The 17,912-nt window shown below is 46.1% G+C and overlaps 1 protein-coding gene across 1 annotated transcript in view; it reads right to left on the reverse strand.

The window, feature by feature from the left end:
• The window catches only part of NPHS1 (NPHS1 adhesion molecule, nephrin), a 53,668-nt gene extending 42,956 nt beyond the window's left edge, over positions 1-10,712 (reverse strand). The window contains exons 1-4 of the mRNA XM_032227730.1: positions 10,652-10,712; positions 8,168-8,371; positions 6,030-6,152; positions 1,730-1,861 (exon numbers count right to left, since the gene is read on the reverse strand). Of these exons, the coding sequence (XP_032083621.1) occupies positions 1,730-1,861; positions 6,030-6,152; positions 8,168-8,371; positions 10,652-10,712 (520 nt within the window). The remainder of the gene's footprint in view (positions 1-1,729; positions 1,862-6,029; positions 6,153-8,167; positions 8,372-10,651) is intronic.
• Positions 10,713-17,912: the final 7,200 nt, after the last annotated feature.

Here is a 17,912-nt window from a genome sequence, read left to right on the forward strand (position 1 = left end):
CCCACCCCCGCAAGTCTCTTCGTATTATAAAGATAATTTATGTTGTCTCAGAGCCTCAACGGGCAGTTCCAAATTGTTGGAAGAGTCAGAACTTTCTTTCCAGGCTTCCAGTAGCTGACCGGATGCAGCCTCCAACATCTGGAACTAATGGAAAGGGAAGTCAGAGGAGCAACGCAATTGCTGCTACCGGTAGAAGCAAGACGTTGCATTGTTTTGCAAAGCCACTTCCAAATGGCTGTTTTGTGCATGCCTTCTCAGAATGAAGCATCTTCTGCTTGTGTTCTGCTAACACAAGGTACAATGACATAGCAATAGCAATAGCAATAGCAGTTAGACTTATATACCGCTTCATAGGGCTTTCAGCCCTCTCTAAGCGGTTTACAGAGTCAGCATATTGCCCCCACAATCTGGGTCTTCATTTTACCCAACTCAGAAGGATGGAAGGCTGAGTCAACCCTGAGCCGGTGAGATTTGAACAGCCGAACTGCAGAACTGCAGTCAGCTGAAGTAGCCTGCAGTGCTGCATTTAACCGCTGCGCCACCTCGGTTCTCTTCTAAGACATCTAAGGAGAACGTTAAGGGATCCCATGTCAACATTCAGTGCAATTAGATCTCCAGTTTGTTCATTGGTGGCCTTTTCCATGGTGTATATCAGAGGTGTCAAACTCAATTTCATTGAGGGTCACATCAAGGTTGTGCTTGACCTCAAGGGGGGCATGGCCAGGGGGGCATGGCCAGCTTGATGTCACTTGTATCGGGGGCTCCTGTGATGGCCTGAGTCAGTGGTAGGTTTCAAAAATTGTTCGAACCTACTCTGTGGGTGTGGCCTCCTTTGTGGGAGTGACTTGCTGTCCATGCGACTGGATGGGAGTGGCTTGCTGCCCATGTGACCGGATATGAAGATGCCGACGACACTTGTCAGAACCACCTTAAATTACCTCACACACAGCACTGGCACGCATAAGAATATGATGTAAACTTGTTTTTTAAAAGGCATCTTTGGTTTGCGTTAAAACAACTTCAACACACGCAATGTTCTGATTGCACCACAAACGCAGTAGTCATCCTTACCTTTCCCAGAGGCACTGAGTTTTATAAATAGGAGCATGATAGTGTAGAATAATCATATCCAAGGACCGCTCTGCCACCAAAAATGGACTCCCAAGCTCCATTTTCGGCTGCAACAGCCTCCTGCAATCCTCTGCCAGCAAAAACGGCACTCAGGAGAACTCCATGTGGCCTTTGTGAGCTCCATTTTCGGCGGCGACAGCCTCCTGCAACCCTCTTCCAGTGGAAAAGAAACTTGGGAGGGCCGTGGACCAGTCTTTCACTGTTTTCAGGGCAGCTCCTGTGGGCCAGAACTAAGCACCCCGTGGGTTGGATGCGGCCTGCGGGCCTTGAGTTTGACACCCCTGGTATAAATTGTTATCTCAGGCTTTGAATCCACAAATGACGGCTTGCAGGGTGACTTTCCCCAGTAACAGTTTCTGCAAAGTAACCATGAATTGCTGTATCTGTCTTGAACTTCTCACCCCTCACAGACACAGCCGTTTCCCTTGTGTTTTGCACAAAAAGCCCATGAAAAATTTACCGATGCTCGGTAACTTCTGCAATTTCTGCAATTCCTACTGACTATGAAAGAATGTATATAGCCGCTGACATGGATTTTAAAAAAAAAGCAAGGAGAGGGAAGGAAACGGTCGCTGGGATGCTCAAGCAATGGGCTCACCTTTGCAGAAGGAAATCTCAGCTGGTGGTCGGGCATCCTTCACTTGGCAGTGCAGGGTGTATTCCATGCCAGCAATCCAAGTCACCACGCTGTTAGCCTCGTACTCTACAAAAAGGGGGCTTTTGACGGGAACTGTGAGGAAAAGAAGCAAAGTGAAGGGTTGGTGTATGATTGTTTTAAAAATCTGTTTTTAATTTCCTCTTTTTTTTAATTGTACAGGTAGTCCTTGACTTATGAGCATAATTGAGATGAGAATTTCCATTGCTAAGTAATAGCAATAGCACTTAGACTTATATACCACTTCATAGTGCTTTTTCCAGCCCTCTCTAAGCGTTTTACAGAATCAGCTTATTGCCCTCCAACAATCTGGGTCCTCATTCTACCCACCTCGGAAGGGTGGAAGGCTGAGTCAACCTTGAGCCTGGTGAGATTCGAACTGCCAAATTTTTGGTAGCCGGCAATCAGCAGAAATAGCCTGCAATACTGCATTCTAACCACTGCACAACCATAGCTCTTAGTAAGATGGCTGTTAAGTAAGTCATACCCAATTATACAACCTTTTTGCCACAGTTGTTAAATGAATCATGCGGTCACTAAGCAAATCTGGCTTCCTCCAATTGATTTTGCTTGTCCGAAGCGGGCCATGAAGGTTAGAAATGGTGATCTTATGATGTTAAGATGCTACATCTGTCATAAATGCATGCACTTAAATTTTGATCACACGACCATGGAGATGCTATGTCCGTTATAAGTGCGAAGACAGTTCATAAGTCATTTTTTCCAGTAGCATTATAGCTTTGAACAGTAGCTACACTTTGGAGTAAGTCATATTCTAATACAGAAAATCCTTAAAATGAAGATAAAGATGAAATCAGAAACTTTTCTTCTGGATTTAATGGAAAGAGAATTAGAAAAAAAAAATGGCACCTGGATCTTATATATGTTGATGGCAGCAAGACTACAGAAGTTGAAGGGGATGGGAGTGATGGCTAAATCGACTGTTTTGGTTAAAGAAAAGAATGCAAGTACTTTTATTGCTACATGGAAACAGTGGTGGGATTCAGCCAGTTCGCACCTACTTGGGAGAACCAATTGTTAACTTTCTAAGCAGTTCGGAGAACCGGTTGTTGGAAGAAATCTTATTTTGGTTTTTTCCACTTTACAGGGCTAATCCTGTAAGGAAGGCAGGAAGGAAACATTCTGCTGTTCTTTCTAGCCTAATCTTTATTGCCCTGCTTACAGAAACTGCCTCTCCGGTTAACCCTTATTACATTGCAACAGCTAAGGTGAAGCGCCCATTGACGTGAGTGACATTGAGTTGGCCACACCCACCCAGACACATGACCACCAAGCCCCGCCTACCCAGCTGGTCATTAGGACAGAAAACCGGTTGTTCAATTATTTGAATCCCACCACTGCATGGAAACCACGTCTGGACTTTGTGCTTGAGGTGGACAAAAAACCGAAACGTTGATTTTGAGTTTTACCGATTGATGTTATAGAAATGGCTGGTTTATATTGTTTTGGAACAGTAAAAAGTCGAGGTTCCATGTTAGTATTTTATTCTACTGCAACAGAGAGAGTCGGAAGTCGATGTCTTTTTTTTCCTTTTCTTCCTCTCCCCCATGACTTTTCCTCCCCCTTTTCCTCCCTACTGTGTCCTATTACTTGCTTTCATATTTTTATATTTTATTCTATAATCTAATAAAAAATGTTTTTTTTAAAAAAAGAACAGTTGCTAAATGAATGGTTGCGTGCTAAAGACTACCTCCTCTGCCCGTGATGGCAAACCTATGGCACGCATGCCACGTGTCACGCAGAGCCATATATGCCAACATGGCAGCCCTTGGCAGCGCTCAGCATGAGTGTACCAGCCAGCTAATTTTTGGCCTTCCGGAGGGTTGGGGGAGGCTGTTTTCGCCCTCCCCAGGCTTCAGGAAAGCCTCCGGAGCCTAGAGAGGGTGAAAAACAAGCCCAACGGCGCAACCAGAAGTTTATTCCCAAACTTCCAGAGGGCTGTTTTCGCCCTCCCCAGGCTTCAGGAAAGCCTCCGGAGCCTGGGGAGCAGAGGTGGGTTCCTACCAGTTCGCACCTATTCGGTAGAACCAGTTTGTCAAATCTACCAAACCGGTTAGAAGAGGTTCCACCAGTGGACCCGGAAAGCAGGCCACACCTACAGAAGAGGTTCCAAAAAATTTTGAAACCCACCACTGGTCCTTGGATGTGATTATTCTACACTATCATGCTCATATTTATAAAACTCAGGGCCTCTGTGAAAGGTAAGGATGACTACTGCGTTTGTGGTGCAATCAGAACATTGCGTGTGTTGAAGTTGTTTTAACGCAAACCAAAGATGCCTTTTAAAAAACAAGTTTACATCATATTCTTATGCGTGCCAGTGTTGTGTGTGAGGTAATTTAAGGTGGTTCTGACAAGTGTCGTCGGCATCTTCATATCCGGTCACATGGGCGGCAAGCCACTCCCATCTGGTCACATGGGTGGCAAGCCACTCCCACAAAGGAGGCCACACCCACAGAGTAGGTGCGAACAATTTTTGAAACCCACCACTGCTGGGGAGAGTGAAAATTCTCACACCCACAACCTGTATGGGGGTCTCTCGTGCATGCATGGTGAGGGTCACTCGTGCATGCGCAGGTGGGGGTCGCTCAAAAACGGTTAGCCGTTTTTGACCTCTGCTATCTTTGAAGCTACAGTTTTTCTAACATAGCTTGTGAGTTTCTAGCTGCATTGGGTCGAAGAAGAAAGGGGTTTTCTGCCCTATTTCATGGGGCATTCCTACAAATCACATTCCTGGAGAAACCCAGAAGAGTTAATAAAGGTTAAATTAGGTTAGGGTCGATTAGATTAAAGGAGAGACACGCAACCTTTTGGCAGTGGCGGTTGCGCATTTTAAATCATTTCTTTTGGCAGCAAAGGCCCAACCATGAGGTCATGTTTGGATTGATTCCAACTAAAGGGTAGGTGAGCGTAATGTGAAGAAGGTGTGCTAAGCCCGTCAGGAATTTCACATGTCTACTTCATTTGTCTCCTACCCAAAAGGAGTGTGTGATGTCATCCTAAGTGGAGTCCGAGGCAATTTGTTTTTTTTTTCTTTCAAAAAAAGTTTTCCTGCAGACTATTGACTGCTCATTCTGAGTAGGGCTTTTCAGCTCCACCTCCTCTGCTCATCTAAAAATATCCCTCCAATTAATGATGCATAAGATTTGAATATTTTCTGGAGGAGATTGAGAAGGAGAAGGTGATATATTGAACTGTCCGTTGTGCTGAAATGATTTCTGTTACAGAGGACACTGTAATACTCATTGAAATAGGACAGCAGAGATACCAAAGTTCCTTAGATGCCCTCTGAAGATGCCCCACAAATGTACCCACTCACTGAATTAACCAACCTTTTCGTGACATTGAATGATCCATAAATTAGACGGATGTCCTGCACAACAAACCAAGTTGCAAAAACTAACCTCAGTTGAAACAAACCATAGCATAGCATGTGATTCGTGATTGATCTGGTTAAACCCATTGTTCTGAGTAGAAGTGACTGTGGTTTCTCTTTATTTCTCATATTAACAATGGTTCCTATCATCCAGGGATGTCAAACTCAAGGCCCACAGGCCGAATCCAGCCCAAGAGGTGCTGAAATTTGGCCTGCGGGGCTCGGCTGGAAATATCAGAGGACTGGCCTTCGGTGCCTCTGCTGGCCAAAATGGGCCCCTGCGTGGCCCATTTTCAATCTCCCCAACCTCCAGCAGCACTCTGCCAGCCAAAAATGGGCCGTGTGGAGGCCTTTGCTGCAGGAGGTCATCCAGGCCAAAAACGGAGTGGGGAGGGAGCCACCACATGTTCCATTTTAGCAATAGCAGTTAGCAATAGCAGTTAGACTTATATACCGCTTCATAGGGCTTTCAGCCCTCTCTAAGCGGTTTACAGAGTCAGCATATCGCCCCCACAGTTTGGGTCCTCATTTCACCCACCTCGGAAGGATGGAAGGCTGAGTCAACCTTGAGCCGGTGAGATTAGAACTGCTGAACTGCAGATAACAGTCAGCTGAAGTGGCCTGCATCCTAACCACTGCTCCACCTTGGCTCTTTTGACCAGCGGGGTGCTGCAGGAGGCAACCATCCCATCTTCCTTCCTCCCCACCCCCTTACCCCCGCTGGCCCACAGAGGAGAACTACAATGCTGATCCGGCTCTCGAAGAAATCCAGTTTGGCAGCACTGCTATAATCAAAGTTGAGTTCCAGAGATCTTCCTAAGGCAGCATGACTCCAGCTATACTTACCAAGCACTGTCAGTTGCACTCTATGGGAAATTATGCCAGTGCTTTTTTCTGTGGGCCCAACCTGGCATTCATAGAAGGCATCATCTTCCAATTGGCTCTTTATGACTTGCAGGTTGTATATCCCTAAAGCAACAAGACACAAGCAAAAAAATAAAAGATAGCTGCATTTGGTTCATATTAATTCTATTCATGAGTTACATCCTAGCCTAACTCTGCCCACATAACCTTGGGGCAGATTTCTCTCCAATCACAACGGGGCATCTTACTTCTAACCCATCCTCCTGTGAAGTAAGTGAGGCAAAACGTATCTCGAACGGGAGGTATGGGGCCTAAGAACATTAGTCGTGTCTCCGAAATAATGGATTGCAATACTGGGACTCATTTGCTCAGTTCAAAAGCAAATCGGCCAATTATTTTCCCATGTTCATAACTTCTGAAGTAAAGCTTAGGAAAGTCTTCCCAACCTTTTCTCACTTCCCCCATCTGTCTTCTTTGAAATTCTTTTTCACCAAAGTAGTGGGAAACTGGGCAAAGTTTGCTTTACAAGGGCTTTCAAGTTGAGGCTATCTGCAGCAGAGGTGGGTACCTACCAGTTTGCACCTATTCGGTAGAACCGGTTCGTCAAATCTACCGAACCGGTTAGAAGAGGTTCTATCAGTGGACCCGGAAAGCAGGCCACACCTACAGAAGAGGTTCCAAAAATTTTTGAAACCCACCACTGGTCCTTGGATATGATTATTCTACACTATCATGCTCATATTTATAAAACTCAGTGCCTCTGTGAAAGGTAAGGATGACTACTGCGTTTGTGGTGCAATCAGAACATTGCGTGTGTTGAAGTTGTTTTAACGCAAATCAAAGATGCCTTTTAAAAAACAAGTTTACATCATATTCTTATGCAGGCCAGTGCTGTGTGTGAGGTAATTTAAGGTGGTTCTGACAAGTGTCGTCGGCAACTTCATATCCGGTCACATGGGTGGCAAGCCACTCCCACAAAGGAGGCCACACCCACAGAGTAGGTTCAAACAATTTTTGAAACCCAGCACTGATCTGCAGGGAGAGTCAAGGAAGTCAAGAGAAGGGCTGCGATGGCTTGATCAAAGCCCAGTGAGTAGGACTTGAGAACAGCACTTCTGAACGGAGTTTACATTCTGGCTTAGGACCAGCTGAGGATCCCCAAATGGTTTTGAATGTTGCTTAGAGAGAGAGAGTTCAGCTTCCAGTTGGGCTGTAAGCACAAAGTCAGAATGGCTTTCATTTTTTGTTAGGTTGCCTTGATTAATGGCATTGGGGTGCCCCCACCAGAACCTAGTTACTCATGACTGCTGCCACAGTCGGTGGCCCAATTAAGCAATGATTAAGAGGACTCTGAGGGGTTCAGCAAAGCTTTGGATAAGTCACAATCGGCCTCCAGGATTAAGGTTGTACACCCTTGTCAAGTAAAAAATCTCTCAAGTGTGTATTGCCTATGATCCATGCTCAAAGGTTCACAGGTTTAAAATACATTTAAAAATGTACACTAAAGTGAACTTTAAAAAAAACGAAACACAAAATATAGAAGGATACAGCAGCCAAAAATAATAATAAACCCAGTGGTGGGTTCCTAACTGATTTGCTACCGGTTCACTGAGAGGGTGTTTTGCTGTGGCCTTATTCCCAAGTCGACCCTTGTTCCCTAGCTGTTCCCTTCATCTGGCAACTCTGTGCATGTGCACATCGGGAACAGGCTCCAGCTGTTCATCTGCCTCACTGATGTCTGACTCTGAAGGCAGCTGATAATTGTCAGATGGCTCTGGCCCCATCTCTGCCTCCGATGCAGAGCCCTCGTCAAAGCCTTCCCCAAACTCCAGGACTGGCCCATGTTCCTCCCCAAACTCCTCACTGTATGAATCTGCTGGCCACTGGTGGGCCACAACAAGGGGGGAGGAGATTTGTTCTTTCAGACTTCCAAGATTCTCTCAATGTAGCTTTACAATGAAGTACAAATGGCACATCTGATGGTGATTCCAAGCTGATTTACCCTGGAAAGGCAATGCTGTCCCACTTTGGCCCTCTCAGCCTCCAGCACAGTACAGGAACTTTCCAGCCTAGTGGGAACTTCTGTTTGAAGCCAGTTCGTATTTCTCCAAAGATCTCACCTTTGCTTGTGTCACCTGTCATGCTGTAACGGGGGAACCGAGGGATGTTCCAGTTGGGGCCCAGTAAAAGCCCATCCTTCACCCATTGCACGGTGCCAGAGGGGTTCTCCACCTCACACTTCAGCATGGCTGTCTCCCCTTCGGGAATGGTGACATTCTCTGGCTCCACACGGAAAACCTGTTGAAGCATCTCTGCTTGGCAACCTACGAAAACATGGGCCAAAACAGGCCCAAAACATGGAGGGATATCAGCAGTTGAAGATGATGGGGAAACAAATAGATTTTAAACCTGAACTGTTTTTATTAGGCACTAGCCGATAACCTGGCATTGCCCGGGTATTTATTTATAGGGGGAAATGTCCGGACCAAACTTAATTTCTAATGTTGGATTTTCCCTGTTACCAGAAGGAGCCCCCTCGTAGAATACTGTGAAGCTGTTACCATGGCAACTCCACTGCGCTGTACAGTAGAAGCCATTTAAAGGCACAACAGACTGCACCTTAACAGAACACACACCTCGAGGTGTGTCAGGGATGTCTTACACCCCACAGCATTTTTCTCCAGAGAATAAATAATCTATGTACTAAGTTTGGTTGAAATTGCTCAAGGCGTTCCAGAGTTATGCTGGAACACACACACGCAAACACATACACACAGCCATTTTTATATAGAGGTAATATCAGAAAAACATGATCAGTAAAATATATATTTAATATTACATGTCCTAACAGCAGCAAGGATTATATTCGCACAATATTGGAAAAATGAAGAAACACCATGAGATGAAGAGATAATTAGGAAGATACTAGATTGTGCAGGAATGGATAGACATACATTGAAAATTAAACAGAAAGAAGACACAGAATATTATCAAACATGGAGCTTATTTTACCAGTGGTTGTGGGGAAAGGGGGTGGAAATTAAGAATATAATCTATATTGTTAAGTAAATTAACTATCCAGACAACACAATGTTTATTCTTCTTCTTGTGCCATATTCGTCATGGGATGTTGGCGATCATGTTGGCAATCCTATTTTTATCAACAGCCACATGAAAAAGTACTGCTTAAACAATGTTTATTAGGCCCTCGCAACTGTAAACGATAAAAATAATTAATAAAATTTATTTTAAAAAAATCCCAGCAGTTGAGTTGCTTGTTCAAAGTCAGCCAATTCTGTTCCGAGCTCAACACAAACTGTGTAAGGATGTTTAATTTGGAAAAGCTGAGAAAGTCTGCTTAGAGAGAAAGAAGGAGAAGATTGGAGGAGAGGGGTAAAAGCCTACATTCAAACATTATTCTTTTGCTCTGTCAGCTGTGTCACACTTCTACCTACTGCTATCTGATCTGCTGGAGAAAGATCAAAAAATTGGAGACAGGCAAAGCACGCCTGCCCGATGCAGATTTACATTTTGCTCCTTTGCTTATCCTTTTAAGTAATATTATCTGCCATAGGCACTCACTCTGGTAGTCAGTTTGACGTAGTGATTAAAGGAAATGGACTAGATTAAGTGGGAGACAATGAGTTCTAGTTCCACATTAGGCCAGCTGAGTGACCTTGGGCCAGTCGCTCTCTATCAATCCTAGAAAGCAAACCACCTGAAAATATCACAGAATAAACTGCATGGATTTACCACATCTGTATAGTTATATGTAAAGGTAAAAGTTCCCCTCTCACATATGTGCTAGTTTTTCCCAACTCTAGAGGGGGGTGTTCATCACTGCGCCAAGGTGGCGCAGTGGTTAAATGCAGCACTGCAGGCTACTGCTAGATCAGCAGTTCAGCGGTTCAAATCTCACCGGCTCAGGGTTGACTCAGCCTTCCATCCTTCCGAGGTGGGTAAAATGAGGACCCAGATTGTTGGGGGCAATATGCTGACTCTCTGTAAACCGCTTAGAGAGGGCTGAAAGCCCTATGAAGCGGTATATAAGTCTACTGCTATTGCTATTGCTATTCAAAGCTGAAAAGCCAGCGCTGTCCGAAGACGTCTCCATGGTCATGTGGCCGGCATGACTAAACACTGAAGGCGCATGGGATGCTGTTACCTTCCCACCAAAGGAGGGCCCTATTTTTCTACTTGTATTTTTACATGCTTTCGAACTGCTAGGTTGGCAGAAGCAGGGACAAGTAACGGGAGCTCACTCCATTACTCAGCACTAGGGATTCAAACCGCCGAACTGCCGACCTTTCTGATCGACAAGCTCAGCGTCTAAACCACTGAGCCACCGCGTCTGATGATGTTACCTAATTTGGGCAATGAAATGTCTTCAAGAAAACAACCAAGTTCAGAGAGCACCCAGGACTCCTCCATGCAGTGTTTTCACATACAAAATATCAATCAATTGAAACAAGCTGTACTGCATTTTCTGTTCCCCTTGAATGTTATAGCCAGGTACAAAGGCTTCCTCTACGTCTCTTATTGGGACCGAAAGATAGAATAGTGCCCCATCCTTCTGCTGGGTTCTTTTCGCTGAATGTTCTCACCTTTGTTCACCTCCAGGATAAAGTAGACGATCAGGGGAACAAGCAAGCCACAATATGACATTCCTACTTGCCGATGATCTGGAGGTTAAGAAACCAGGGTTTCCAGGTGTTACAATCCTGCAAAAGGTTGTCAGGCAAGAATTGACTTAACAAACGGTGCACACGAAAGCAGTTGCCACATTCTGTGTTCACCGAAAATACTTTTCAAGATACATGCAATATATTGGGGGGGGGGGGACAATTAGCTGGAATTGTGAGATGCAGAAGGAGACATCGGGAGATCCTCAAAGTTCACCCTAAGCTCAGCCTTTTCTGGGAATGCAGCTGCTAAGTCAGGGGTGTCAAACTCGATTTCATTGGGGGCCACATCAGGATAGTGTTTGAAATCTGGGGGTCAAGGATGTGGCCAGGGTGGGCGTGGCCAGCTCAACATCCGTTTTCGGCTACAATGGCCTCCTGCAGCTGTCTGCTGGCGAAGGGCTGCAGGAGGCCATCACAGCCAAAAATGGAGCTTAGGAGGGCCCCACGCAGCCCTCCCAACCTCCATTTTCACTGGCAGAGGCACTGCGGGCCAGTCCTTCACTGTTTCCAGGGCCAGATTTAAGCACCCCACGGGCCGCATCCAGCCCATGGGCCTTGAGTTTGACACCACTGTGCTAAGTCTTTAACTCAGTGGCCCCCGACCTTTTGGGTACCAGGGACCAGTTATGTGGGGTGAGGTTTTTCCGCAGTCCAGAAGGGGTGTGGTTTTGTGTGCTGCCTGCAACCCACGGATGGGGCTTCGCTTGCTTGTGCAGCCCAGTTTCTGGTATGCCACGGACCAGTGTCGATAATCCACGGCCCGGGCGTTGGGGACCCCTGTTTTAACTAACACCGCAAAGTTTGTTGTATAAAAACACCTTGTAATTATCCCACCGAAATCATTCATTCTGCACCACTTATTCCTGATGTAATTGTGACTAATAATAAGATCAGGCATTTCTGAGACTGCAAGCAAATAGGCATCCCGGAGTGAGTCTGTCTGTCTTTCTTTCACGTTAAAAGCACCTGATTAAATCTGAATAAATTGACAGACCCTTCCACTGCAAGTTTCCGGAGCTGCAATTCTCAAATTATTCCTTTGTTTCTTTCAGAAATGACAAGTGCACCGAGCAATGGGAAGAAGGTAAACCAGAAGGAATGTAGAAGGTTAAAATCTATTATAAGGTCCCGTTGTCCGGTGGAGAGAGCAAATGAATCTTTACACTGTTTTAAGAACTGTATTGTCAGCTCTTTTTTTCCCCACACTCTGCTCTTGAGTCTTAAACAACCATCTCATCCACAGAGACTTGGTTAGTCAAGCTGCAATGTCAAAAAAAAAAATAAGCCCTATTGAGCACAATGGAGCTAACTTCGGGTTGCTACATCTATTCAAAACCGTGCAGTAGGTTGTTACTTATTTTGATTCTGGAAGGAGGGGTAAAACCCTTCACCTGCTAATTTCCTCCGGGTAATTCTTGATCAGAAGCAGACGACAGGCTGGTGAGAAAGAGAAAGTCAGCTCTGTCTACTATTGCCCTTGAACTCTCTGTATTTAAAACTGTGCAGTAGGCTTTCGTTTAGCCTCGAGCTAGGGAGGGAAAGAATGCATTTGCAAGGTTTGAATAGGTGACCTGGTTAAGGGGGTTGCGTTACAACGCAGCCTCCAATTCAGCGGATAGAACTAGAGTTACAGCTCGGAGGAGGAGACTACACCCAATTCAAAAGAGGAAAATATCAGCTGAAAAGAATGATATATAACATAGTTTGGCTTTCCCCAAATGTCTGCCTTACCAACCCATGGAAATTTGGCTACGTCAGCTGAAAATTCTTCACCACTAGGCAAACTTATCTGGAGAGCAACTAAAGCAGTGTTTCTCAACCTTGGCGACTTTAAGTCCTGTGGACTTCAACTCCCAGAATCTCCCAGCCAGCAGAGAAGAGCTGGCTGGGGGATTCTGGAAGTTGAAGTCCACAGGACTTAAAGTCACCAAGGTTGAGAAACACTGAACTAAAGTGAGGAAGAAATTGGGGGCGTTTTTTAATCTTTCCATGAATGAATGGCCATCTGGAATCTTATGAACAGGGGAGATTTTAATACGGTCCTACCCTCCCACGATGGGTATTAAAGGAGAAATCTGTTTTTTAAGCATGGAACTGTCAGGGGTCTGAGTCCAATCTTTCTGATTCTTCTTAGATCTCAACTTTGTTTCTTCGTAGTCTTTCCAGGTGAAGAAAGCACGGAAGAATGAAGCTTCTGCAAAGGTAAAGGTAAGGTCAAGGTTCCCCTCGCACATATGTGCTAGTCATTCCTGACTCTAGGGGACGGTGTTCATCTCCATTTCAAAGCCAAAGAGCCAGCGCTGTCCGAAGATGTCTCCGTGGTCATGTGGCTGGCATGACTAAACACTGAAGGTGCATGGAACGCTGTTACCTTCCCACCAAAGGTGGTCCCTCTTTTTCTACTTGCATTTTTTACATGCTTTTGAACTGCTGCCATGTTTCCCTGAAAATAAGACAGGGTCTTATTTTCTTTTGAGCCCCAAAATAAGCACTTGGCCTTATTTTGGGGGAGGTATTATTTTTGAGGTGCAGGAGGCGGTGAGCATGGTCACTTCATGGCTGCTGCTATGTTGCAATATTTTCAGGGAGGGCTTATTTTCAGGGGAGGGCTTATTTTAGCTCATGTGCTCAAAAGCCCGATTGGACTTATTATCTGGGGAGGTCTTGTTTTCAGGGAAACAGGGTAGGTTGGCAGAAGCTGGGACAAGTAACAGGAGCTCAGTCTGTTACGCAGCGCTAGGGATCCGAACTGCCAAACTGCTGACCTTTCTGATGGACAAGCTCAGCATCTTAGTCACTGAGCCACCGCGTCCCACACTGCAAAGGTAGGAAGCCTAAATTTATACATCAAGGGGATGTATAATACACTAGTACACAATAGATACAAATTTAAGGTAAATTATACCAAACTCGATTGCAGAAAATATGACTTTACCCAGCAGAGTGGTCAATGCCTGGAATGTGTTACCTGACTCAGGGTTTCCTCCCCAAACCCCCACAACTTTAACCTGAGACTGTCTACTGTTGACCTCACCCCTTTCCTAAGAGGTCTGTAAGGATCATGCATAAGCACATCAATGTGCCTACCATCCCTGTCCTAACATCCCCATTTAGTTGTATTCATTTCATGTATTCATAATCTTATATATACTTATATCTATTATCCTATACACACTTGACAAAACAAATAAATAAATGAAAATAAATCAACAGGGCAGCTTTCTTGATGCAAGAAATCCAAAGGTAGAACATCCCCTTCCTGGCTTCTGTTTCTCCTTAAAGACCCCAGCAAGGTAAGAAGGTTGGTATCTCCTGAAGATCCCTTGACATTAGAGTCATTTCCAAATTTTCTCTGCCATTAAGAAGTTTCTTCAGCTCAAGTCAACTCCCGTTGACTTCAAACCAATAAAACTAGCACTGGCTTCTTAATGTTACTCTCTTCAGAAATTGAAGAGTTCTGTTGACTTTTTGGATGTTCTTTGGAAGCACCAGCCCATCCTTCCCTTCTCATTCTTACCTTCTCCAGTGTGTTAGATGCCGCAAGTGATTGTCCACAGCCTCTCCAGAAGTGAGACTGCCAAGTCAGTGAGATGGCTGGCATTCCAGTTCTGTCCCTCCTCCACATAACTGTGCTATATGACCTGCCCACTTCTAGGCCTTCCAAGAATGTAAGGAAAAACTTAAAAAAATAATACTAATAAGAGGTCCACCTGTACCATGATAGAAACTTTATCTTGGCTGGAGATGTTGAATTGATCGTAGCAACTCTTTCGCATAGACTAACTGTCAACCGATTCTTTTTACCTGCATTTCCTCTTCCTCCTGCATCATCATCGTCGTCGTCACTGTCAACATTATTTTTATTTTGTTTCCTTTTGAGTGTCCTTGGAGGCATCCTTCAATGGGAACGATCAGCTCTGCAAAAAGTCCTTCTCCATTTGCTTTGCATTCAGAATGAACTCATCAAAACACGGAGACACCATTTCCCAGTTTTTCCATGCAGTAGGGAAAAAAATATAGGATAGAAGGTACATAAACAAATTAAAATCTCAGTAAATGATAAGATGCTCTGTTTGGGTTTAGCCAAACCCGGTGCTAAGCTCAGCGTGATGCATGATACTAGATAATTGTGAAGTAATTAGGAAGCCAAGGTCTAACAGATCATGACTAAGCATGATGTATACACCTAATCACACTGTTATTTTCCCACTAAGCAGTTGCTAGTTTGTTTTGGTGAACTTTTAATAGAAATTCCTGGTCATGCACCCAAAGCTCGTGTGTGTGTGTGTGTGTGTGTGTGTGTGTGTGTGTGTGTGTAAGAGAGGGAGGGAGGGAGGGAGGGAGGGAGGGAGGGAGGGAGGGAGAGAGAGAGAGAGAGAGAGAGAGAGAGAGAGAGAGAGAGAGAGACTGACTCAAAGTCAACCATGGCCATAGACCCATTTCATGGCTAAGGCAGGACTGTAACTCACAATCTCCTGGTGAATGGCTCAAGATCACCCAGCCAGCTTTCATGCCTAAGGCAGACCTAAAACTCACAGTCTCCTAGTCTGTAGCCTGGTGCCTTAAATACTAAACCAAAGTGACTCTTCTTGTTGAGAGAGAGAGAGAGAGAAATAGGTTTTGTGTCTCTGTGCGTGTCTGTATGTGTAGCTATCTATTTTTCTATACAATATAAATTAAAGCTGTTTTTAAAAGTGAGATCAAAACTAATACAAATCAATGTAAAATAAGGAAATGCAATACAAGAGAAAGCTAAAGTTCAAGAAAATGGGGGGGGGGGGAAGAAAAATAAGAAAGAAACGAGATAGAAAGTAACTTCCCCTCTTGTCTAGAGGAGTTATAAGTACAATTATAAAATTAGCCCTTACTTTATGGTTACAACTCTCTTCTTTCTATAATCTACCCTATCTAGTCATCAAAGCCATAAATCATATTCTTTTTTTTTTCTGTTTCACACCCAAAAAAAAATCCACAAGGGGTTTCCAGTCAGCAATAACCATAGATAGCGTCTCTTTGCTAACCAAACAAGTCAATTTAGCCACTTCAGCAAATTCCATTGCCTTCACTCAGCCCTTCTTCCATTGTGGGTAACGCACATATGTTTCCATCTTTGTGCATGCAATAAATAACCTCACTGCAGGTTCTATGTACAAAAACAAAGATCTGTGCGGGGTTTTTTCCCCCAACGGTTTGTCCCCAGGAACATTAAAAAAAAAAAAAAGCTTTGGTCTCAATTGTATATTAATCTTTAAAACCTTCTGAATCACCCAGAGCTCTTTTGTGGCTGTTTTTCAGCCCGATTGTTATCTCTGGTAAGTAAGACTAAAAGGAATGTCCTCGGATGTGCAAGATGGGAGGTGTTAGCAGAAACTTGGAGAGAGGGAGGGAGAGGGAGTCCTTGTTGCATTAATTAATACCTAGTTGTTGAATACTAGCGCGGGAAATACAAGCGCGCGAACAAGGACTCTTCCTGATTGGCTCCCGGGCAGAGCCGGCTCAATCCTCGCCCTGATTGGTCGAGCTACAAAGGACTCCTCCTGATTGGTTCCCGGGCAGAGCCGGTCCAATCCTCGCCCTGATTGGTCGAGCTACAAAGGACTCGTCCTGATTGGTTCCCGGGCAGAGCCGGTCCAATCCTCGCCCTGATTGGTCGAGCTACTCGACGCCCCATTGGTCCCTCGCTCAAACCTGGGGGTATAAATGTAGGGCGCGAAATACGCCTCGTTGAATCGTTTCCACTATGAGCTGAATAAAAGTCACTTTCCTCATACTTCTTGTCGCGTCCTTCCCTTCGCTCCAAGATGTAAAACTGGCGACGAAGGTGGGATTCCGATTCCCGCGACCACGAAGAAGAACAGCCAGCTGCCACCGCGTCTGAACCAGCCAGAACGCTATCGTCAGACCGAGAACTCCGGCAGCGAACGCGAATTTTTCTTCGTCCTGCCTCTCCCCTCTCCGGCCCCACACCACGATGGCGTCATCGCTTCCTCCTTTCGCGCCATTCGGCGGAGCCACCGGAGAATCATGGGACGGATTCATGGAGCGGTTCGAGTGTTACCTGATCGCTTCGAAAAACCAGGCTCAGACCGATGAGGAGAAATGCAGCTTCTTCCTGTCCTGCTGTGAGCCGTCCATGTTCGCCTCTGCGAGAGCCCTGGCCGCCCCGAGGCCAGCATACAAACTTGGGTGGGCCGAGCTGATGTCCAGGCTGAGGAACCACTACGCTCCCTCACCCTCTTTATTTGCACGCCGTTTCGCTTTCCGCCGCCGAGTACAAAGGGCTAATGAATCCATTAGCCATTTTCTGGAGGCCTTGCGCACTGTGGCCGCCCAGTGCGATTTTGCAGACCTGGAGGAAAACCTTGCGGAGCAGTTTGTGTGCGGGGTCCGCGACGCACACTTACGCGGCCGATTGCTCCGGAATCACAAGATTACCCTGATGCAAGCCGTGGAAATAGCGCGAGCCGCCGAACTCTCCGAGCAATCCACGGCCGACATGGAACGCCTCCAGCTAAACCCCCCCGCACAAACCGTCGCGGGGCTGCTCGCCCAGACGAACCTCGTCGACGATCTCTCCCCTGCCGAAAACGAGGAGGAGGAGGAGGAGGAAATCGTCGGCCAGATGAGGCTGCAGCCCAAACGGAGGCCACCCCAGCAACCACCGGCACCCGTTCAGCCGGCCTCAAACGCACCTTGCCGCGGATGCGGCGGCCGCCACAGCCGCACAGCCTGCCCGTACCGTTCTGCCGTCTGCCGCCGTTGCCAAGGAGAAGGACACCTCGCCAGAGTATGCCGGGCTCCCCTGCCAGCCCCGTCGTTTATGCAGCCCAGCGACCAGCGCCCGGCACCACCACGCCGCCAGCAGCCACGTCCCGCGAGGCGCACTGAGGACTGCCACTCAACCTACCAGCCCCCCAGCGCCGACTGCGTGGTCTACCAGGCATCCCCCGTTCCCGCCGGCCACCGGAAAATAAGCACCGCCGTCCGTCTCGAAGGTCAGCTTTGCCAAATGGAGGTGGACTCCGGTTCATCCCGTTCTCTCCTATCTTGGGCTTTGTTCTCCCGCCTTTGCCCCGGGGTCCCCCAGAGAAAGCTGCGCCCCGCCAGGGTCTCCCTCCTAGATTACCAGGGAAATGGGATTCCCACAGCTGGGTTATACCACATCCGGGTGGAATATGGA

This window comes from Thamnophis elegans, chromosome 12 (assembly GCF_009769535.1).
Source record: "Thamnophis elegans isolate rThaEle1 chromosome 12, rThaEle1.pri, whole genome shotgun sequence".
Lineage (NCBI taxonomy): Eukaryota > Metazoa > Chordata > Lepidosauria > Squamata > Colubridae > Thamnophis > Thamnophis elegans.